This window comes from Thunnus albacares, chromosome 6, assembly GCF_914725855.1.
Source record: "Thunnus albacares chromosome 6, fThuAlb1.1, whole genome shotgun sequence".
Lineage (NCBI taxonomy): Eukaryota > Metazoa > Chordata > Actinopteri > Scombriformes > Scombridae > Thunnus > Thunnus albacares.
The window spans coordinates 16,551,110-16,575,911 of NC_058111.1; the positions used below are offsets into that span (position 1 = coordinate 16,551,110).

The window sequence follows — 24,802 nt, forward strand, 5'->3', positions numbered from 1 at the left end:
ACACGAGCAAATTTAGTATTTCACTTCCATGAAGCCAAGCTCCAAAAAAGCAGGATCCTACATTTACTATAATGCAACTCAGTAGCATCTTTTGTTAAACCCTAAATGACAGCTAAACGGCACAGGCTTTCATAATTTAGTATCAAACCAAAGCTGGAATAATCAGGGCTATTTTCTCAATTTGACAGAGCTCCTCCAGAGCGAAAGAAGACATCATAAAGCCGTACAAAACAAAACAGAACAGAGCTTTCAACAATATCTCACCTTCCTTAGCAGATGGAGTTTGGTCAGTTGACATTAATTATTTAAGTTATTTTTGTCAAACTGCTCTTTTCAAGGTCAGGAATGAACCTTTATGCTTAATATCACACATACATACTTGCTATGATGTGCCCCTTTTCAATGCAATTCAAAATCACATTTCATAACTGCGACTAGTAAATGAGAAATTGTCTGAAAGTCTGGCTGTATCAAGGATTCAATGATAACTTACCCAACCTACCAGCTTCAGCTGTGCTGCCCTGTGGCCGACTCTGCACTCAAGTAAAGTAAGTTATCTATATTTTAGAGGATTTTTCCCCACAAAAATAACCACTACATCATGCAATGTTCACTTTATGAATAATGTATAATTTAAACACATGGATACCAAGTAAGTATTTTTTGACCATTGATCTTAGGATTGTTTAAATTACCAACATTGTTTTATTTTTCAACCTACATTGACACATATCTGGTATGTGTTATACCAGGTTTTGGTTATTTCAAAAGTACATCTTGATAGTTTCTTTCCCACTTAATGGAGCATACAGTGATATAATCTCACTACACCTGATTGTTATATTCATATTTAACTGATTATGTCATCTATTTTTAATAAGAGCAATTTTCCTGGTAAAATTGCAAAAAATCCACCCAAAACATTATTTAATGTCCATGTCCAATTATAAGACTTAACGTTGCCCTCTTGTGGTGAAAAGTAGAAACAAAGCAAACATTATTTGCAAAGTAAGGCTGAGTTATTACTTTGGAGGTCTCTTGTCACAGCACAATTTCAGCAGAGTCAGTTGCCTGTGGTTAATTTGTGTTAATGAATTGGAGATGATGGGTAGTATGATATAACTGCCCTGGGAAAAAAGTGAGTCAGAGATGATGAGAAACATGTTGGTAGTAAGTTTCAGCATTACCCTCAAAAGAGATTATCATGATTAAAGAAAGTATTTAAAAAAGGCAAGGCAAGTTTATTTATATAGCATCATTCAGACACAAGACAATTCAAAGTGCTTTACAGGGACGTAGAAATACACTGAAAATAAGAGGACATTAAAATTGCAAACAAAAAGCAGAAACTAGCAAATAAATGGTTAAAGACTAAAAAGAAGTTACATGTATAATTTATTAGAAAGCCGCAGTAAACAATCATGTTTTAAGCCCTGATTTCAATGAGCTGACAGTTTTAGCAGATGTCAGGTAATCAGAAAGCTTGTTCCACAGTTGGGGAGCATAGAAACTAAAACTTGCCTCATCTTGCTTAGTTTTGATCCTAGGAAAACTGAGTAAACCTGTCCCAGATGACCTGAGGGGTCTGGATGCTTTGTAATGTACAATTAAATCAGAAATGTATTAGGCCTGGGAACATTTAATGCTTTATAGACAAGTAATAGGATTTTAAAATCTATCCTTTGACTGTGCACTGGTGTAATGTGCTCCATTTTCTTGGTGTTGGAGAGGGCTCTGACAGCAGCATTCTGGATGAGCTGCAGGTTTTACTAAGACGGGAAGACACCATTACATTAGTCTAGCCCGCTGAAAATGAAAGCATGAACTAGTTTTTCTGTATCTTGTTTAGACAGAAATCCTTTAATTGTTGCTATGTGTTTCAGTTTTAAGGTGGCTGATTTTGTAATTGTCTTAATGTGGCTTCTGAAATTTACTTCTGAGTCTGTAACTACACCAAGATTTCTGGCTTTATTTGTAGGTTTTAGTGTCATGGATTCAAGATGAGAGCTGACTTCTATCTTCTCTGGGGCCAAAAACAAATATTTCAATTTTCTTTGTGTTCAATTGTAGAAAATTCTGGCACACAGAAAGGTATAAAGTCATTATTTTTCATCTTCCTTGTTGAGGCAGCTTGTTTTCTATATGTAAAATGAGATTACTGGTGAGTCACTGTCATGCTGATGATTGTGGTAGCCAAGCCTAATTTTAAGCATACATGCTGAGTCCCACCCCTCCTTGAAACTTGCAAGCCTTGAAACTTTTTCCGTTTTAATGAGAGCTGCAAGTAACTTTGCATGAAAACAACTCTACAATGGGTGGTATCTTCTTTTTGCAGTTTGGGAGTGGTGTGATTGAAAAAAGCAAAGAAAAAAGGTGTTGCAGAGGAAAAACAAGGCAGGAAATATAGCTTCACAGAAGGACAGAAAGAGGCTAATGCAGTGAGAGGGGAGATGAGGAAGAAATGGGAGGGCTTTTGAGCGTAGAGCTGCCCCCTCAGGCAATGTAAGAGGATCTTACTGCAACTCAGGGAGGGAGCAAACAAGACCAATAACCCCAAACCAAGGCAGGGAATGAGCAGGAGGAAAGGGAGGAGGGAGAAGCCTGGGAGTAGGGAGTTAAACAGCCTTTGACATCACCAAGCTGTTTGAAAGTCTATTGGCTTTGAACCGTGTCAGTCATTTCACTTCCTCCTTGGCAGGAGTGAGATCATAGAAGAGAGGGCAGGAGGGAGGAGGAGAGGGAGGTACCCTCAGACAGCTCTCTGTGTCTGTTTTTTTTTTTCACAAAAAATACTGAACTGGGGCTGAAACTGAAACAGGGCAAGACTCGTAAAAGGAGTGCAGTCTCTTGCTCTCCTCAGTTTCCTGTTGAAGGGGGCCATTTTGTAACTCAGCCTGGAGGAGAGCACAACAAACTTTGGCATTGTTTTTGTTTCTTCTCTCCCACGCCCGGGAGTTTCACAATCAAGTTTGGACTTTCTCCCCTGCAGAACAACTTCTTTGGACAAGAGAGAGGTGAATGAGGGAAGAAAGTGGAGGAGGAAAAGCAGTAGGAGTGTGTCTTTCTTTTATGGGTCCTCTCACACACATTGCTTATGCTTGTCATGCTTGGACTATAAAAGAAGTCTGACAACGAGAGAGCGCAAAAGTAGGGCTGAAAGGAGGAAAAGCCACCGCTTCCTGGATAAGGATTTCTTCCTTGATCCTCTGGGAGGGGGTGGACACAGCACACAGAGGAACCGGGACTCTGCTCAGTGTGTGTGTGTGTATGTTTCAGTGTGTGTACCCCTCTCTCCTCCCCTGAGACAGTTTGAATGAGCGTGGGTTTTCTGAGACTGCACCTGGGCGTGTGTTTGTGAGTGTGTATGTTGAGAGCTTCAGGCAGTCAACAGCCAGGACCTCTGGATGGCAAACGCTAGCCCCTGTATGCCCTCAGGGCCCATGGCCCAGGTCTTTTTTCCTCCGGGGGGTTCCTCACTGCCAGGCTCAGCTGTGATGCAGCAGGGGACACCCATCACTGTGCCCTCTATGCCCGCTCAGGGTGGTTTTCCTGTGATGGACCTGACACCAGGGCAGGCTCCTGGTGGGGCTGTGATGCCCACAGTGCCTCCTTCTCCAGCGGGGGTGTCCTTCATCATCCAGATTGGCCTGACAAGAGAATCTGTCTTCATGCCTCAGACTGCTGACCTGGCTTATGTGAAACAAATTGCCTGCTCCATTGTTGACACCAAGGTAGGAAATGTGTGTGTGGTGTGTGCGTGCAAGCTGGAGAGGGTGGCACGCCAGGTAAAACTGGGTGTATGCTCTCTCCAGGTGGAAAACTGTTTATGTGTAAGGTCTTCATACAACACTCACATATCTCTGTGTTAGATGACTAGTTTGGGTTGTAAGCTTCTCTAGTTTTGTGTCTCCCACAAAAAAAAAAAACTTTGTTTACACTCCACTACTCTCATAGGTAAATGAAAGAATTTAATCATGCAAGCAGACAAAGTGTTTCAATAGACAGCTGTGACAGACTCTGAGGAACAGTACAAAATGTCACAATTTTGCTCCGCTCTAATTACAGCAATTAGCCTTTTCCCCTCACACTGTTGGAAGAGAACACTATGTTCAATTAGGCTTTGTTATGCCATATCCAGCACAGCAGACTGGGAGTGGGATGTTTGATCGACTTAGATTGTTTGAAACCAGGACACATTCAGTTTCATCTAGCTGTTCACTCACGACGCTGCTTGCGTGCTGTATATGAAACAGTGTAAACATAGGAAATGAGGGTCAATAATTGTAGTATTTTACATGATATTTTACTTTATTGCATTTCACCGTATTAGTAATAAAAAACAAACATGTCTCAACATCCAGTTTAACAAAAGGAAATCAATATCAATTGTTGAGGAGCTCCGTAACCCTGTTTAACATCAGTGCAAGAGTGAAGCCAGTTATTGAACAGGCATGAGCAAACTTGGATTTCAGATCTAGTGTGATCAGCATTAATATAATCTCAGCATACCTCTATCTGTAAACAGCAAAGTTCTCTGCCTATGACCTTCCTTTGCCATGGCAAAAGGCCCCTTTCACTTCTCCTCTCTGCAACATCTGATGTTTTGCATTTCATGCCATAAGAACAGGTCACATTAGGCCAATCTTCTTACTTTCTTTTTTCTTTGTCTTTTAGCCGTCACTGATCTTTTTTAAGTTATAGCTTTGTATTACCCAATCTTTAAAGGCCTTTAACTGCTTGGCTTTAAATTTTTAATACATTGACAATGTTTTTACTGTTTTTGTTAGTTGAGATTTGTGTCCACAGCAGCAACATTACATTTAGAACTTGTCCACAAGACACAATTGTATTTAAAATGTTTAAAATGTCGCATTCAGCGTTTTAACTTTATGAAGTAATGATCACAATTGATCTGGAATTTCTAGCACAAGGATCTGCAGCCTCTTCACTGTGTTTTAACATTGTATGCTGCTGGTTCACATTACAAAACAAACAAAAAAAAGTACAGGAGGGGTAAAAGACTTATGGGAATAATAACTTCTTACCTTTTGTATGAAACCACAAGAGAAAACATCAAAACAGAGGGTTGAGAGGGTTGAGGAGGGGGGAGAAGTAGTGACATCCTCTTTGCAACAGGAAGTAGTGAGTGTTATGGGAAATATGGTCTTTATTTGAGAACTGCCAGCAATGATACATTTAAACTGTTTGGGGTTAGGAAATTTTCATAATGACTATATACTACTTAGACTATATGCATACAATAGAAAACATTACGTTGAGGTGGTAGTTTGAGCCAGTCATGTGTTTTTATCTGCCAATTAGCCTGGCAGGTGATTAGATTAGCAGATTTTCCACAGCCTGCTCACAGCAGCTTTGTAAAACACTCCACAATCGCGAATCTTCCAGGAAATACTGGTAGCTGCCTCAAGCCAGCTTACCCACTCTGCTAATCTGTTTTTGTGCACAGCAATATTTGTTCTCTTCCCTCATATAAGTGGTTCTGTAGTTGGGTAAATTGGGTGAGAAAGACTAATTCAGCTGTGCTTCGAATCTGATGCTGGATCATAACAACACGCTTTACTGCTCTGCAGAGCTGAGACAGAGGGGATCTGTAGTTTGACAGTTCTTCCCACTGTGTTTCTATACGATGGGAACAGGTATGGTTTGAACAAGTTAAAGTTGTTGTTTTCCTCTGTTATGCCTCTGCCTGCCTTCATCCTCTTTTCTTCCTTTGTGTTTTCTCAGACTAATCCAACTTATCTTTGTATTGCAGGGGAGGTTTCTTTTTTGTATTCATAAAAAGTGGAACCCTCACTGGTTTCTTGTCTGGTCCCCTTTGTAATGCTCTTAAAAAAGCAGCACATAATGTCCAGAAATGCATTTAGACCAACCAGTTACCTCTCTGACTCAACACTGTGGCTGCTTCATAGTGAAAACCTTTCACTTGAGAGGACATAATCCCTTTTCTTGCTAAAACCCCTGCTCAGTTGGATCATTAGTTTATAAATCAAGAGCAGAGATTCACAGCTTTGCATTTGAAGTACATTACAATCCCATTGAACCAAAACCGTGAAATATCTAATAAAAGACACGCAACAAGGACACACTATTGCTGGAAGGCTTATAAGGTCACTATGGTTACCCAGTGAGAGCTAAGATACTTCTAAATTTAGATTTGGTCGATCAGTTTGAACATTTGTAAGAGGAATAGACCTAATTGCATTCAGTACAAAGAATGGCAGTGAAGCTGCTGTCTTTTAGATGACTAATGAGGACATCAACTCCTGTATGTCACCATGATGTTGAAATGAGGATGTCACTGCCATGGCTGTAAAGAGAACAAAATTGTTATGTGGAGGATTGTGAATGTGTAATGAAGCTTGAGATGGATGACTTACACATCAAGTATTTTTGAGTGAGTTAATTGGTGCTTTTTAGTCAGTATCACAAAAGGTGGACTGGCAATTTGGAGCCCTGGGAAAACCCCAGCAGAAATATAAAAACTTTCTCGATTGTGGGGTCATTCCTCTGTGTGTGTGTGTGTGTGCGTGCGTGTGCGTGTGTGTGTGTGTGTGTGTGTGTGCGTGCGTGCGTGCGTGCGTGTGTGTGTGTGTGTGTGTGTGTGTGTGTGTGTGTGTGTGTGTGTGTGTGTGTGTGTGTGTGTGTGTGTGCGCGTGTGTGCGTGTGTGCATGGACATGCTGCTGTCAGGAAAGGAGTCAGATGCAAGGCAGGAAGTGGGAAAGCAGGAGTCAAGAAAATAATGGCCAGTCTGACACTGCAGTAAGGTCACACTAAAGATAATTAATAAACAGCCATAGGTAATATTATAAGAGGGTATTGTGGCCACAATGCCGCAGAGCTCCTTACATAACACCCATCTAGACATAACTTTTTCTATATTTTTAGACAACCAAAGGAATGTTGATTGCTCAGCAGAATTCTAAATATACATACTGTATGGTACCAGTTTGTGTTTCCTGCTCTGCAGCATCTAATTAAGAAAAACATTGTCAGCAAAAGAAAATAGATTATTTTTTTTATGTTTTTTTGCCTCCTTCAGTGAAACAACCTGTTATTTTAACAGAGGTTGGTTTAACCGCAGGTGTATTTAAGCATACAGTCTGATTGTTTAAAGGAGACGTTCACAGTTTTTCAAGTGTGTCTTAAAACAATATTCAGGTGCCCAAATGGACACTGAAACAGGTTTTGCTTGCTGTGATAATTCCTCCTGTTCATACTGACCATTAGAGGACCCTTTCCTAATGTGCTTTCAATGTAAGTGATGGAGGACAAAATCCACAAGCCTCCTTCCATGCAAAAATATATTAAGTTCATTTCAAACTAATATGAGGCTTCAGCCATCCAAATGAGTCGAATCATGATGTTATCTATCAAATTTACAGTTGTTTTAGTAACAATTTCCTTCTTTTTGTTACTTTACTTCCACTGCAGCTCAACGAGGAAACACAAAGATATAATTCTGTACTGAAAAGACTGTTTGGAAGATATCCACTTGATCTGAGTAACTCTGACTGCTGAAGTTTGTGTGTTGCGTATTTCCTCTGGGTGCTCTGGTTTCCTCCCATCCTCAAAGAATCTTGGGTATTAGGATACTCCTATCCTCAGAACTGGAGTTGGTCCCTGGGCGCTGCACTACGGCTGCCCACCATAAATGGAAAGACAAATGAAGAAGACAAATTACTCCATATGCCTGGTGTCCGTCATGTCTTTTGTTAAAAACTTTAGGATAAGGGATGTTGTACAATAATGGCTGGTGTCTATCTTTTGTAAATAGTAAATAGTAAATAGGCATTTCACCATTAAAGGACCAATGTGCAGGATTTAGTGGCATCTAGGGGTGAGGTGGCAGATTGCAACCAACTGATAACTCCTCCCCTCAACCTCTCCCATTCAATGGTGTAGGAGAACCTACAGTGGCCGCAAAACTTGCAAAAGGCCCTCTCTAGAGCCAGTGTTTGGTTTGTCTGTTCTGGACTACTGTAGAAACATGCAAGAGGACCCACTCCCTAAGTAGATATAAAGGGCTCATTCCAAGGTAACAAAAACACAGTGATTCTTTTTTTCATGGGATTATACACTAATTAAATATACTTATAAATATTACATTCCATTTCTGCCAAAACATCTCCCTGAATCTTACATACTGGTCCTTTAACTAAAATCAAGCAAGAGAACAAAACAGAAAAAGTACCTTCATTTATGCAAACAATAAGACACTCAGAGTCTGATCCCTTGTTAGACTAGTCACACACACACATACACACACACACACACACACACACACACACACACACACAGCAATCCCAAAATCCCCTAAATACAAAACTCCTGCCCTGCTAGGAGCTATGCGGCTTTAGGTGGGAAATTTGGACAATAGACAGCTTGTCCTGGTCCAGCCAACTGAGTGCAACACATGAGTTGGACTGTGTGTGCATGCATGAATGCCCACATTGGTGTGTTTTTGAGGGGTAGTGAACACAGTTTTGTACCCCACACCCCCGCCCACGGTCATCTCTCCCATCCCAGAAAGGGTGAGTCACTGGCTCTGTTTATTCACAGGCTCCCTCCTTGTGTTCCATTGACACGTTTTTCCATTCACTTCTAGATGGAGAAGCACACTCTTCCCTGGCTTCAACTTCCAACACCAACCCTAAATTAATGGCCTCTCTACAGCTCTTGTCTCCTGTTCTGACCCTAATCTCTCAGGCCAACACTCTGTCCTTCTTTGATTACATATTTACTCTCCAAACTTACCACACCTTATGCCAGGCTCAGACTACAGGACTTTTGGGCTGATTTATTCCCGATTCACTCCTCCTGTCTGAGAACTTTGTGGGTACCCATGTTCAGCCCTGATTATCTGGTAATGTGAGGGGTTAAAATCTGGATAGTTCAAATCTGGATGATTACTGTTCGTCACTACTTTCCAAATGGGACCACAATAGCCAATGAGAGAGTGAAGTCAGTGTTGCCTAGCAATGTTAAACATTCTAGCCATTAGCTAGCATACTACTGTTGACAGATATTAAAACTGACAGTTAAAATCTCACCTCAAGCTCTCGCGGTCGACTTGTGTTGACCATGTCCCCTAAACATTTTTTCATCCTGGCTCATTTAGCCTTCTGCTTTTGTTTTTTCTCACTTCAAAGTGTTACTATAGCAAATTGTTGCACCATGTCAGTCTCCATTTTGTTTACATCTGCTTCACCATCACCATAATATGTGTATGTGATGCACTATTATTTTCAAATCTTGTAGTGTGTGCATGTTTGAGATCAGAGAGAAGAACATTGGTGAAGTTTCTCCTAAGGTGCGTGATGCAGCCCGATTTCAAAATTGGTTAGGATTTTAAAACTTGTGCAGTCTGAGCCCAGCTTTACTAAAACCTTAGTTGACTCTTTACCTGGCAATAGTGCTTGCCAAACTCCCATTTAGCTGGGCTACCTCCAGCCGCCCCAACCCCTTCCTCCTGATGGAACAAGAACTAATAGTGTGGCCTGGAAACCAGAGGTCTGTCTCCATCCAACCATGATGCAGCTCTGTTGTATTCACTCTTTTGTTGGGCAGGCCTCACTGCCCCCCTTCTTTCCTTTCCTTTCCCCCTATCTACTGTATTAATTGTTTATTAATACAGTAGATACCTTTGTTTCCTGGGATAAAAAGGTAATGACGTCCGTTTCCTCTGACTATCTTTCGGGGGGAAACTACCTCCTACTCTTCCTCCTCCCGTGCCTTTCCCTCTCTTCCTCCTCTTTGTACTTCCTCTCCTTATCCGCTCATCTCTGGTCCCTTTTGCCCTTCTTATCGCCAACTTCCTCTCACGCTCTACCTCCTCTTCCTCTTCGCATCTCTGCTCCTGTTCATCAACTTTGCTCCCACTGCATTCATCTGCCTACTACCATGGCCTCCCCTGTCAGCTCTTGAACACACTTCAGGTGGAGAAACATGGGGCAATTCACACTCTTGCCATGTTCATTTTAGATGCCAGGAAAATACAAGTTTTGAGGACGTAGACTTTTTAGGAAGTGATGAGTCAAAAATCCTATATTCCGGTTTGTCAAGTGGTGACCTTAGCTCATGTTTTCCAGAGGATATTATACAGGTTAAGTCAGGCTTTAAGATAAAGAAAAAACCACAATGAGCTACAGAACAGAAAAGTTAACATATTGTATTCACAGGTTTGGTTTTGTGTTCCCTCTTGGCCTAGTTTGCCAAAAAGGTGTGTCTCTTTAACGGTTATATTTCATCATTACTGAGATGCATACCGATTTGTGTGGACGTCACTGGGTGTGTTACAATGTGTTTGTGTGTGTGTGTGTGTGAGTGAGTAAGTCAGCACGTGAACACAAGTGAGAACCTGTTGAGTCCTGTCAGTCTTGGCTGTGGTCACATTACCGGACTGTTGAACATGTCTGTAGACTAATCTGTGATGAGTTATGACATGTTTAACAGCCAGTGAGCTGTGTCAAATCCAGTAGTGGATACATGAGATGCCAGCTGCTATTAACATTTATATTGCAGAAATTGTATTGAATATTTAGTATTTCACAGTTTAACTTGCTGGAGGATGCCAGTAAGTGCTGTAACATTATCAACCTGCACCCATTATGTCCATGTCTTGTAACAGGAATCTCTCTGACTAGACTCTGTAGATGTAAATAAAGAGAAATAAGTTTATTTTGTTCCTTAGTTTTATGGTTAAAAACAATATCAGAAACCAGACACACACACACACACACACACACACACACACACACAGCTGTGATAGAGAGCCCCTGCCCTGGCCATTGTTTCCACCTCCGTTTTGGAAGGGCTGTGTCTTTATCTCTCTCCCTGGAGAAGCTGTTTGGCCCTGGGAATGGGATCATACACACCACCTCCTGTTTACCTCACCCTCTTGCACATGTAATCTACACATACACGAACACTGTAAAGTAACGTAACAGTTGGCCCTGATTTTTCCAGATAAAGGCCCAGTGTGACTGACAAGGTCATATTGTTTGTATGAAAACAACAAAGTTCCGCTGTAGGTAAGAGGGCTGACTTCATTTGGTCTGAATTACAAACCTACAGGTACACTTTCATCCACTGCACTTATCTAATGTCATGGGGATTTCGTCTTGCTGCTTGGAGAATTAAAAAGCATCTTGTATGTATGAGACCCACTGGGCAAATACGCTTTGCTTATCAACCCAAACCTTTGTTGGTCACTGAATAAATGCCAGTCAATTAGCAAGACAGTGGCAGGTGGACATGCAAGCGAAAGAACAAACCATGCCTTTATCAGTCCGCATGACATTTAATGACTGAGTGAAGATAACGCAGCTGCTGACCAAATGTAGTAGCTTTAGATAAATGCTGAATCTCACAGCGTCTATAATAACTTTATCTACTAAAACCTTACTGCCCTGAAGGAAATGGTGTCTATTTTCAAAGCGACATGTATCAGTTCTGCTTACCCAAACCTCTCTTTCTCTATCACTGTGTGTGTGTGTGTGTGTGTGTGTGTGTGTGTGTGTGCGTGTCTTTCTCTTGATTTGCATGGTAGCGGAACAGTTTTGCATGACTGACCGTGTGTGCTGCAGAAGGAAGCTTAGTCCGCACAAGGACATTTGATTATTCAAAGCACACACCGCTGCCCCCCGGAGCTTAGTGACAGGGATGTGTATCAGTAGGTGAGAGAGGTGTGGGATGATGGATGGAGATTTGAAGTGTTTGAATCTTGAGCTGCAGCTGAGATTGGGATCCTGAAAGAGCTTTTGTGAGATCTAATGCAGAAAAGATCAAATCCATAGCACCGCCCAGTGTATTAAAGGATCATTCTGCTTCATTACAACCTGAATTTTATATGATCAAGTCAGGTCAAAACAGGGCAAGAAACCCTCCATGTTTAACAAACTAATTTGGAAGAAAAAGAAGGTGAATGGTCATTATTACCCAAACTAAACATCAGTCACATTCCTCTTCCTGGTTCTCTTTTGACCTATCTTAGTTGCTGTGGTTTTGGGCACACCACACAGATTTTTTTCCCTTATTGGTTACAAACATTTTGCATGCATTCTTTTGGTTTTACTTCCAAATAAAGTTACAGTTTCACCAACTTGTCTGTTTCTTGCCCCATTGGACATCACTGTAGCCGCATTCCTAGATCCTAGCACTTATTTAGGAGACTACACTGTTTTCATTACTAGTAAAAACTATAACCAAAACTACCAAAATGAGACCCAAGTTGTAATAAAGTGGAATTGTCCTTTAAAGCCTACCTGAATTTTGTCATTTATGTGTTCTTCGTACCCGTTCAGCCTCCCACACCTCCCTACATTCTTTCTCTTGTTCTGAGCAAAGGAGACCTTATGATACTGATCCAGCGATTAGCATCCGTAAAAACGGTTTTGTGCCATAATCCAATTTGGAGCTGCTGAGCAGAGCTGAGCGGCATTTGGTGGCATGTAACCATGTGGAGAGTTCGTACCAGCCAGTTATGAGAGAGAGAATTTCTTCTCATGTCAGAGATACAGCACAACACAAGACTCTTTCACAGAGGGTAGAGAACTGCAGGTCAAGGGTAAATAAACACAAACACATTTTCATAACACAGGGAGAGAATGAGAAGTTAGGGAGGCCTGTCCACCACAGATAGAAAATATTGTGCCTGATCTCATAGAGAAACACAAGCAGAGCTACGTCGCTACAGGGCATGAAACTATTTGCTGTTCTAACGTCTGGTGTGTGAAACATGTGTGAGTGAGAGAGAGTGTTCTTGGGAAGGCAGCAGACAATGGGGTCAGTGTGAGGGTTGACGGGGTGGGTTGGGTGTGTGTGTTAGTGTGTCTCAGACACGTTGCAAATTGCCTATATGTGTCTACGTGCAGGGGACACTTAGTTATGAGGGGAAATAGGCAAAACCACAGTCTTATTTCAGTAGATAAACACTTGACATCAATATTGAAGCCTAGACGGTGGAATAAGCAACTGTAAAATGACAGCCTATTAGTTAGACCTCTCAACAAGGGATCTGAGGAAGCTCTAGGATATTCACCAAGATAATTACTTTATTTTTGCATTATGTAATGATCACTTTTCCATGACATACAATATAAGAGTGTTTGTTCAAGAAACAGCTTACACTCTCACCCCTGTTTCATGCCTTAATGCTAATTCAAAGGCCTTTCTTTAATTCATTTAGCATGAATGAACATATATCTAATTTGCCTGAATATCACATACCCAATGAAATATGTAAATGAACCGCTCACTCGTTAATCATAGGTTATTGAATTTAATGATCATGTAAATGTGTCATAGAAATGTATAATTTAGTTTGCAGTCAAGGAGAGTACTGAGAGGAGGTGGCCCTTCTACACACGTCTGTGTGCATGAACGTGTGCAATATTTCTGCAGAGCAAAACAGAAAAGTTGCAGTGCAGTTTTGTGGGTTGTTTTTTTTTTCCTTTTTGAGTAAATAGTGTTACAATTTAGTTAGCTGAGGCAAAAACTCCATAAATGTAACCGCATGTTTGTCATATGACTGGGGTTAGTCTATAGCCTCCAGCATTTTCTCTCTCCCTTTCTTTCAATTAGGATCTAAAGCCATGCCACAGGGAAAGAAAACAACAGCATGTGGAGAGGAGAGGGAACAAGCATAAAGGAAGAGGGGATGACTCAGAGTGCAGCAATGTGGCCTATTGTGGCCCGCAGCATGCAGCTTCATGTGTTTGTGTGTCCATGGCACTCTTGGCACATGGAAAACACTCTCATGGCCTTGTGTGTGTGTGTGTGTGTGTGTGTGTGTGTGTGTGTGTGTGTGTGTGTGTGTGTTTACTTTATGGACACTCTGGAGAACTTATTTGGGTAGATCTATCAATCTGGCAAGGAAATAGTAGATGATTTGAGAAACAGTGGGGTGTCCACTGGTGTGCAAAAAATCCATCCATCTCAACTCCATTAATATCTCTAATATATTCTTTATTTTTAAATGAAAAAAAGACATAACTTCACTACATGCTTCTCAAGCACCTGTGTTCACTGTAGCTATTTGTCAGTTTCTGTCATTATTACTCATTTGATTGTTATTTTTAGCCTTCCGTTACATCTGAAGTCATCATCCATATAGGGACTTTTTCTGATGTTAATACAGAGGCAGTCTACAACTGGATTGTCACAGTGTAATTCATGAGTAGTCATGCAAGGAAAGTATAATGCCCAACTTGACTCATATCACATGACTGTCACAGCAAATTAATTGTCATTATTGGCTTTTTGACTTTTTGGAAACTAACTTAAGATTTGTACAATACAATACAATATCCTAATATATGTCCTAATATCACCACACAATCCAGGATCAGCACTTATTGATCAGCAACCAGGATTTAAATACTAACAATGTCTGCACAAACTGTTTTTCAGCTGACTCATGCCTGCAGCGCAGCTATTTAAAGTATGCTCACCTTCGTAGCTTCAGTAAACAGTGCAGTGTGAGAAACAAGCCTGTGACCTCTGAAGCACCAATCCAAAATCATCATTTAAAGACAAATACATAACTGCAATGAATAAAACAAAACGTAAACACTACTACTACTACTTAATGAGGCCAAATGAACATGATGGATAGTTTCTATGGGATATTGAATGGACAGTCCAGCTGTTGAAGTTAGTGTTGAAACACAAAGAAGTATACTGAAAAAGTAGTTTTAGCATCAGCACACTTGTTTCATTGCTCATTTTGCCTCCATCCCTTTACGTGTCACTCAGACTTCTGTTCTCATATGAAGGCCTGCTCTCTTTCTGTTCTTCGTGTTCAGTGAGTCAGTGAGTTGTTTGTTGCACACAGAGTCGATTGAATTCAAGGTTCCTATCAGCTTACCTGCCCAAAATCGAGCCTAGGAGAGAGAGAGAGAGAGAGAGAGAGAGAGAGAAAAGAGAGAAGAGGAGGATGAGGATGAGGGGAGTGGAGTTGATGGAGACAGGAGCTGCTTCCAACAAAGGCTGGTTCAGAACAGCAGTGCGTGTCTCCTTTATCCGCAGACCCCTCTCTCTTGCCTGGTCACGGCTCTCATGTTACCTCTCTGTCCTGCTTGATGCTTGGAGCAGAATGAGACGCTTTGTCCCTGTGCTGCTGCTTGAGACTAAGCCTAAGACACACACACACACACACACACACACAAAGTGAACAAGGCACAGGGGTGTATAATGCATGCAACAGGGTCAGGCTTTCATTAAACATTTTTGCACTTTTCTTCTCCTTCCAAAGTGTGCAGCTAATTTCTGCTGTGGACTATTTCTGTGTGCTCTGTGTTTGGTTTCTCTGTGTTTTGTTGCTGTTACGTGTGTCTCTGTATATTTTTCTTCACTCAACCTCCATGGTCTCTGTTCTTAAAGATTATTTTTATTTGTGCAAGAATAAGTCTTTGATTTGTTTTTATGTGAACCTGTGACCACCGGTTTTTAATGCACGCAGGGCTCATGTCAAAATTTACCATGCTTGTTTTAATATAGCATGTGCATGTCTGTATTAAACCCAGGCTGTTTGTGTGTGTTTCTTTTTCCACACACGTTTGTGTGTTGTGTTTTGCGCAGGAATCCATGTTGTCCATGTCCATGAATCCATGTCCATTCTACATTGGCACTGTTGCATTTTGTGTTTGTGTGTTCGACCTCGGCTGATTGTATGTTTATGGATCAGATGCTTGAAAGGGTTTTTTGTTGTGTGTGTGTGTGTGTGTGTGTGTTTGTGGTCCAGGTATGTATTCCTCACATTGTGGGGACTTGCCTTCCTTATGGAGTGCAGTTAATGAATCATTAATTTTAGGGAGAAGACTTGGTTTAAAGTTAAGGTAAGTTTAGGGTTAATGTTATGTTAAGGTTAGGCATGTGGTGGTCATGGTTAAGGTGAGGATAAGTCTCCAGGAAATGAATGTAATCAATGTAATGTTCTCTGAAGTGATGGAAACATGACTCTGTGTGTGTGTGTGTGTGTGTGTGTGTGTGTGTGTGTGTGTGTGTGTGTGTGTGTGTGTGTGCGTCTCCACAGTCTCTTGGGTTTACACAGTTATCTTTGGTATGTAGAAACTAGCAGGTCAGGAATGTAAACCTGATTATGTCTTTGCTCTGCATGAAGAGACACACAAACTCACACACACACACAAAACCTGAGTCAGGGGAAAACATAAAGGCTGAGTTTACAGTACAGTACAGCAGTCCTTATTAATATTAACAATATAAAGAGCTGCAGTGTGCACAAACAACATTCAGTGCTTGTGAAAGACTTGCAGTCTGGTGTGTAATCTTAATGTTCAGTTACTTTTTTTGGCTTTCCATGCTGTTCTATAGAGCTCATTTTTATTCAGCTTCAGCTTCTTTAATCCAGAAACATATGTGCATCTCTGTGGCCGACAGGACTGTTATCCTCACTTATTTATTTCGTCTTTCTGGCATTTCATGTAAGACTGCTTGAAAAAAAGAGAAAAAAAATGGAGGGAAAACACACATATTCTAGTGAGGTGCTGGCCCAGAATGGGAAAGTCACATGCTCATAACTCTGATGCATTTGTTTCAACAAATGAATACTGAAAGCTGTATATATGCTGCATTTTTTTCTGAGAAGACCCAACTTTTAGCGTCAACCATCAAATAAAACTCCAACTGATGTTTCATTGGTTTACACTTTTGAAAAATCTCTCCCACATCTCTTGTCCAGCCCATGTATCATGTTTCAACAGGAAACACATCAAATCAAGGAAGAAAGACTATTTTGCGTTTGGCCTTTAATGTCTCTTCTAAATGAGATATGATCATAATGAATGCGTTATCGTCATTACCACTGATAAAATATATCCTGCTGTACCAGCTCTCAACTCTCTTTGAACTTCTGACCACAGGTGCTTTCTCTCCTTATGTGTGTGTTGTGTGTATATGTGTGTATTTATGTATGCAGGTTGAGTATTTAGCAGCAAAAGCCGCCTCTGGTTGCTGGTGTGTTTGTGTTGCTGCTTGTGAAAAGTCCAACAAAGAGACAATCCTGATTCAAGTGACTGAATAAAATATGGATTGAGATGTCATGATACGTGGTATACTTCACTATGTCACCTAACTCATGTAGCTTTTCACTTGTCTGTCCTTTTGTATACACTTTCCATGTTGATTCATTCACATTTTGTTTTCTTTCTTTGTGCCTGCCAAGCCCAGTGATTAGCTGACGTCATGGGTATTACTTAGTTTCTTGCCATTCTGGCGCAGGGCTGTCACTCACACCTGTGATTTCATGTGTGTGTTTTAAAAACAACAATTCATGTTCTCTCTTTGTCTTCTTAAAGCTGGCATGGTCTGTAGTAAACTCTACAGGTGACTGAGGGCACAGGGAGGGCAGGGATTGCTGGCATTTTTGTTGTCTGCTCCATCTCTCCGTCAGCATGTGACCTCACTGGGGTTAAAAATAGCATGCCAGGCCAGTAATACGTTTGTTCCATCACTAACGCTGTCAGCACAAAAGGAAAATTCCTGCGTTGCGCCAAGTTGTTGTCAGGAGCTAATGAGGGCAGATCGTTGACGTCTTTACATGCCCGTTGCTAAGGAAACCCCTCATTAAAGACCTCATCACTTTCAGAAAGGTGGGGAGATTCTTTCTGAGTCCCGTGCCTGACATGTTAACAAGGATAGAGGCAGTTTAGTCCAACAATCAGGGTATTGTCTAATGAAGATGGCGTGAGTGCATTAATTCACACAAACACAGTGCAGGTGCATAACATCCCATCATCATGGTCCTCAAGAATGTGTGCACATGAAAACCCACACACGTGATGCGGGGGGTGTATGATTTGTTCCCCAGTAAGACATGGATGTTTAAACAATGTCTGTTGTTTGAAGGGATGCAGCGTGTTTCCTCTTGACTATAAAATGGCTGGATCAGGTTCCTGTTGTGATAACCGGCTTCTGTTGCAGAAACACATCGGTGTGGAGGACCATGTAGGGCTATAGAGGTCACAGTGTTTACAGAGCTCAGCGTGCTGTCATACACAGTCTTGTATTTCATCCACACCAATTCTCAGCTGTTCATCAAGTTTTGTCATCTTTGGCGTTTGGCCCAATTGATTCTGCAGAACTGCAGTGTTTCTTAACATACTGCACTGTGTAAACACAAATCCACCTCCTGTCATTCTGTAACATCTCACTCCCCCAGTTGTTCTTCTGAGTACTATTAAAAAATAAAAAAAGCAACAACTGCATAGAACAGTCAAGAGTGGTGGGAGTATCAGTTTCATTTCATCTCAGTGTGAACTTTTGCTTGCCCCAGGGTCATAAACTTAACAATTCAGTCAGTTTTCACAGAATGTGGTGGTGATCACCATTTTAAAATGATTGTGCCAAGATGTGATAACTTAAGTTCAGATCAGAAAATCCAGTGTTGGCCAAACATGGGAGGTCTATATGAACATGTTGGATCTTAACATATCTGATAAGGTTGTTTTTTTACACAGTATTCACATGATAGCATTTGTGTGTCTTCCTGTGTGACTGTGGTAACTGTATCATATTTAACACAACAGTACTCTTCCTTTACAGACCCACAATATACTATTGTATATATAACATCTTTGAAGACCTATAAACCACATGCTAAGGGTCTCAGTTTCTTCTGTTTGGGAGGTAACATATAATTATAATTCTGCTAATAATAATCAGCGGTGGAAGAAGTACGAGTAGTTTACTTAAGTACAAATAGTAATGTCCCAGTAAAAAAATGCATTACATTCCGCCACTGATAATAATAATAATAAACATAATCATAATAATAATCATAATACTACAACAACCGCTACTAATAATAATTACTACTTAATAAATATATGAAAATAACATTATATACAACACATACCATTAATGAGATAGAAATAAAACAACTTAAACAATATAACCTGTAAGGTGGACAGAAAAAGTATGTTCAGTGTCAGTTCACGGACCTTGTGGAGTTTCCCTTGATGGGGGGGAAGAAGACATGAAAACATGTTGATGTTGAAGAAACCAAAAGCAAGAATTACTTATAGCTGACAAAGCTGTTAGTAGAGAATAAGTGACATCATGCTCTCTATGTGAATTCACACCTTAAAGGGAGTTTAAGTGCTGAGAGCTCCTATTAAGGCAAATGACATCCATGAGGTTGCATAAATCCTCTTTTATGATAATATTTCCATCAGTTAAACAAAATACAGGCTTGATCTTGACTCCTTTGTTCTTGACCTACATTTGCTGCATGTCTATAAAGTGCAAAGCTATGGTTAGATGGCATTGAGGCTGTTGCATTAATCTGATAGTGTGTGAATGTGTGAGCCCAATTGTGCGTGCTTGCGTGTTTGTGTGGCTTGGCGGTCGAAGGTGGCTCATGCTGAGCTGTTGGAGGGGAAGTGATGGGGAGGATGAAAAGCAGAAGCAAGCGGCTTTCTCAGCAGGACATAAAAGTCTTTTTGTTCTTCACACAAGTAGCATCTTTATATACAGAAAAGAGGGTCTATATTTAGAGCCAGCACTCTATAGCCATTTGACGAGCCCCCCGCATGAGAAACGAAACCGACTCAACTGGACATCAGTGTTGGTGCTTGTGTGTAAGCATTGCTTCTTTGATGAGGGGAGGCTAACCTGTTGCTGAAGTGTTGAGAAAAAAAAGCTTGTCTTGCAGTTGAATTTCCTTCCTTCTGTGTTGATCGTATTCACATGAATTAAACATTCACTCATTCATTTCTCAGAACACGTCAGAAGAAGAAGAAGAATATATTGTTGCTATAATGTGCATGTGGGTGCATGAACATGAAGTTGTTTGGAAGAGGAAAGAGGAATTAGGTAATTGTTTCATATATGGCAGGTTGCAGTTTGTCTACACTTGTTACACTTCAGACAAAAGACCTTGATCACTAACACTGTGCATGTGGGCTGCATCATGTGACGAGGGGTTAAGGTGGTCGATAAGGAGATAACCAAGCTAACAGAATAGGAGCAGAGGGGAGAGGAAATGGCAGCCAACGATGTGGCAGTGTTTGTGTGTATGTGTGTGTGTTTGAGTTCAAAAACATTGTATTCAAATTTCACTCTCAAAAGCCTTGTTCCATGACATCACGCCGATATGATGAGAGAGACATTTTTGTGTGTGTGGTGTACACACAATGATATCAATTGTTTTGTTTGTTTTTGAGTGTTTAGACCATTTTGTGTGAGTGTGTGTTTTTAATGATGACTGACTGAGCCACCTGGATTAAGCTACTTGCCCTTACTGACTTTATTGACAGTAGCAACAGCACACTGAGACCCACAGCAACAAAAAGTGACACTTGTCACAGTACTGTGGGTGATCCTGATGAGGGCTGCATTAGCACTGTTAATCCTGTCAGTCCCAGCATTTTACCCACTGTTTAAGGAGGGGTTGCACATGAACTGATTTATGTAGGCTATGTTGCAATCACTCAATATATCTGGTTCTCATCCCTTCATAATGCACATTCAATGTTCCATACAAAAATGTATGTAAGTTTATGTGTGTCAATGTGAGGCTTCAGCCATCCAAATTGGTCAAATCAGTTCAATTTCTTTCAAAGTTACAATCTTTTTAGGGCTAAATTCCCTTTTCTTGTTATAATCCTTCCACTGCAGCTGAACAGGAAAACACTGTACATCAAAACATAATGAGGGACATTTTTACTAGGAATACTGTAAATGTAGGAGATATCCACTTTATTTGAAAAACTCAGACAGCTGAAGCCTCATATTATCTTGAGATAAACCTCTAGATTCATTTTTGCTTAAAATGAGGACTCTGGGTTTTGTCTCCTATCACTTACATTGTAAATGCATTTTGAGGGGATCTTCTAATGGTTAGTATGAACAGGAGGGATGATTACAGCCAGCAAAAGGCTTGAAAAATTGTGAACATATCCTTTAATTGGGGAATAGATAGCTTAGAGTTCACTAAAATGTGACCGGGTCATGTAAAGGTCACATTTGACCCATTTTTACATTTGAAAGCAATAAAAACACCATAAATTACATTTTTTAAGCCTGCGATTTTATGACTTTTACTAAAGTGGCTCAGTATATACAAAAATGGAAATATTTCAAAATTATTTAATTTTGTGCAGCTGGTATACGTTTTTGCACATAGAGGGTGTTGATTGATGGTTTTAATGGTTATAATGAAAACTAACATTCAAGTGTTGTTGCATCCTTCAGTTTCAATAAATTAATAGAAATAATCATGTTATGTTTTCTTGTTTTAGATAACATGAGATCAAAATATAGTGTGAATGCAATTTTTCTTTAAATGAATAGTGTCAAACCTAAAGAAATCTCTCTCTCTGCTTTCTGAAACATTAATGAAGGATTAATAGCCTATTTATTAATGACTGATAAGATATCTATGGATGCAAAATACATTTGTGGTTCAAAATTTGGTTAAAAATGACCCATTCCATAATGTGAAAAGTCAGAATATGAACAGTATGTATTGGTTAATGATTACTGACCTGTTGTAGGCTATCATATTTGAAACCTTCATAGTCCTAATAGAATGTACATACTGTGTATATAATCAATATAATATTGATCCCACAATTCACATAAAAAATGTCTTCATTTTCAAGTACCACTGATTATTCTGAAAAAGAAAATGTGCAATATATATATGGAAGTTTTTGGGTTGGGACTGAAAGGATTCAGGTGGACAAAGAAACAGAGACAAAGAATCTTCAAAATCTTCTTTCACTCATTCTACTGTGTAGATTTTTAGATCCACATGTTCTATGCTCAGTCTAACACTTCCACGGAAAAACATTACCATCTCCCAAACAGAACACAGCATCTGACCTTTGACGAAAGTAGGTTAGTCAAGTCATTAGCGAGGACGAGTGCTGCTGGCCGGCTTTCACATTACATCAGCTTTCAAGAGAGGGAGTGGACCACATTGAGCACTATGTTAGTGGCTGTTTAAGCTCAGAAAAGATGACAGAATGTTTCTGTTCCTTCTCTACTCTTATTTACTGGTCTTGTTACCTTTCCGAGTGGCTCAAAAAATATTATAGTAAAAAAAATTGTAGTAGGAAAGCTGAGTGAAAAAGAAGATGGGCCATAAGGAAAGGTTAATAGCTCCAAAGTAAGGAGAGGTTGATAAACAAGGCAATGAAGAGGAAAATAAGAGTAATGGGAAACAAAGGGAGGGGGTTGAGGTAAAGAAAGTCTAGTCCATAATTCATTTCACTCATAATGGCTTCATTGGCCCGAAGAGCTGCAGGAATAGTGCAGGCAACGCAGGGCAACCTGATCCTTGGTAACCCAAAGAAACTGACTGGAGACACAGCCCTGTCTCCAGGCAAACCACACTATATTATACTACAGTACATGTGACAATACAGCCAGCTCTTTGTCTACAAACTGTACACACACACACACACACACACACACACACACCCCACACAGAGAGTCTCTTGCAACAATACAACTAACCATTAACGTCAAACATTCAGTGTACACACAAACATATTGAGATGGTTATATAATTACAAGACAAATAACGTCATTTTTCACCATGTTGACATACAGACAAAGCTAATGTGTGGCTTTTGTGCTCTTTCTACCCTGTACTTTCACTGAAAACTGGAACAGGCAGAGAAGAAAAAAAAAGAAAATGGTCATTTTCTCAGAGGAGACTGTGGTTTTGGGAGTTGGGATATTGTGCTCCTCAGAAGAGCTGCAAAGTCTTGTGGTCTGCAAAGACGTGGCAACTGCAGTTGTGGTCGGCACATTGTGTATGCTTTGGACAGCAGGCGCAGGATAATATGACTAGCCTTGTTTCTTGAGTTGCTCAGGGAAAGAAGCAAGCAGTAACGGTAACAGTACGGGGTTAATAGCATAGAGTCTGGCATCAAAAGGCGTTGTGGGGCTTACAAATGACTTAGGCTGAGGGTTGTCTGTGGATTTGGGCAAAGCTGGGAGTCTCCTCTGATCTGGGCACTGTGGGTGTTTATAATCACATGTGGCAGCAGTTGGTCTTATTTGTGGCAATCCCAGGTACTGATGCATGGAGTTTTTACATGATTCACTCCTGTCAGAGACCAGTTTTGGAGCCTGGAGGTGGGGAAGTTTGGAGTCTCTTCTTATTAGGATCTGTATTGTCTAACTGAACCATGGCCAGCGTCGGTTCACCCAAATTGCAAAAAAACATATTTTCTCACTTACCACTTGTGGTATCCAGCTGTGCAGATAGTTTTGGTTTTATTTGGCCTGGTTTTGAGATATGCATCTCTGAGATTTCTGCTTCCACCCCCGTGCAATGAAGATGAATAGAATTTTATATGTGTTTATCATAGCAATAAAAGATTGCAAAAATTCATCTCTTTCTACAAACAGTGGCAATGTTACTCTGAATAGTCCACAGACATGTGGATAGTTTGACCTGGATCTACTTCATACCTTAGAAATAGTCCCTATGAAAACTGTTGACAGTGTCTTCTGTGGATTCTGATTCTGGAAAGAAATGATGCTGTTGAACATGCAAATTTCAGTTCTTGAAATGCTATTAACCAAGCCATGTTCAAACCGCACAGATGTGACCCATCACTCCAAGGACTCCGACACTGATCATCTCAGCCAAGGCTCCTCTCTGTTCTGTCCTCACAGCGGGTGTAATGAACTGGGTCTCTGCCCATCTTCCCGTCCTCTGTCGCAGGCTGAAAAAACACACTTTTTCAGACCACATTTCAATACCCCTATCTCATTTCTAAACCATAAAAACCCTAAAGGGATACACCTCAGATTTTTGATAACATGTAGCGCTTGTTCCAAGTTTGAATGCACTTGTTGAATGAATGTATTATGAATGTAATAAGCTGCATTGCACATGGGTGTCAGCAGAAAACCTGGGTATATAAAACCAAAATTATGTACTGTACATGGATAGATATCACTAATTATAATTTGGGTGAACTGCACCTTTAAATGAATCATTTTAATGTCTAATCAGCACCTGCAACATTAGCAGTGGTGTCAAGTTTGTGAATCAACTTTGCATAATAGGTTAGCTGCACAAACAGAAAAACCACTATTTCAGTGGTTGCACTGTTGATTTGTTCATACATCTTTCACAACTCTTTACAACTGCCAGGATTTGTTTTCCACTTTCTTATTATATGGTGTAACCTGTTGTCTGTGATTTTCTTTATGGATATAACGATTGTGAAATAGGTTAAGGATGTTCTGTGCATTTTGAAAAAAAAAGGCCACTGTGTGCTTTTTGTGTCTCATTGTTGACTGTGTGGTCAGAAGCAGTAGCCCACTGCTGGGGCGTGGTGGACTCACTGTGTAGCTTGGCAGCGGTACAAGCCAGGCCTGGATTTCAGATGTGGTGATGTGGAGTGCCTGTTGGGAAACTGAGAGGGAGTCTATGTGTGTGTGTGTGTGTGTGTGTGTGTGTGTGTGTGTGTGTGTGTGTGTGTGTGTGTGTTTAGGAGAAAAGGAGGGAAATGGGGGAAAGAGAGGGTGTGTGTTGCTGTTTGTAAGGAGGGTGTGTCTGTTGGTAAGTGAGGAGGAGGTGTATGTGTGTCATTGTGTCGGTCCAAGGTGGAGACCAGGGTTCCCCTTCCTGTAAGTTGTTAGAGCTGGGCCAGATGGTGAATCTTGACTCCGCCAGGGGAAGAACAACAACAAGAGAAACAGGGAGGATTATGCATGTCTGTCTATGTGTGTGTAAGAAGGAGAAAGACGGCATCTTGATCCTTTTTCTCTCTTCTTATTTCTCCTGGCCTC

At 40.6% G+C, this 24,802-nt stretch overlaps 1 protein-coding gene across 2 annotated transcripts in view; it reads left to right on the forward strand.

Annotated features, from left to right (window-relative positions):
- Positions 1-2,723: 2,723 nt before the first annotated feature.
- prkd2 (protein kinase D2) overlaps positions 2,724-24,802 on the forward strand; it is a 37,776-nt gene continuing 15,697 nt past the window's right edge. For both annotated transcript variants that reach the window (XM_044354054.1, XM_044354055.1), the window contains exon 1: positions 2,724-3,731. In XM_044354054.1, coding sequence (XP_044209989.1) covers positions 3,405-3,731 — 327 coding nt within the window. In that variant the 5' untranslated portion in view covers positions 2,724-3,404. The remainder of the gene's footprint in view (positions 3,732-24,802) is intronic.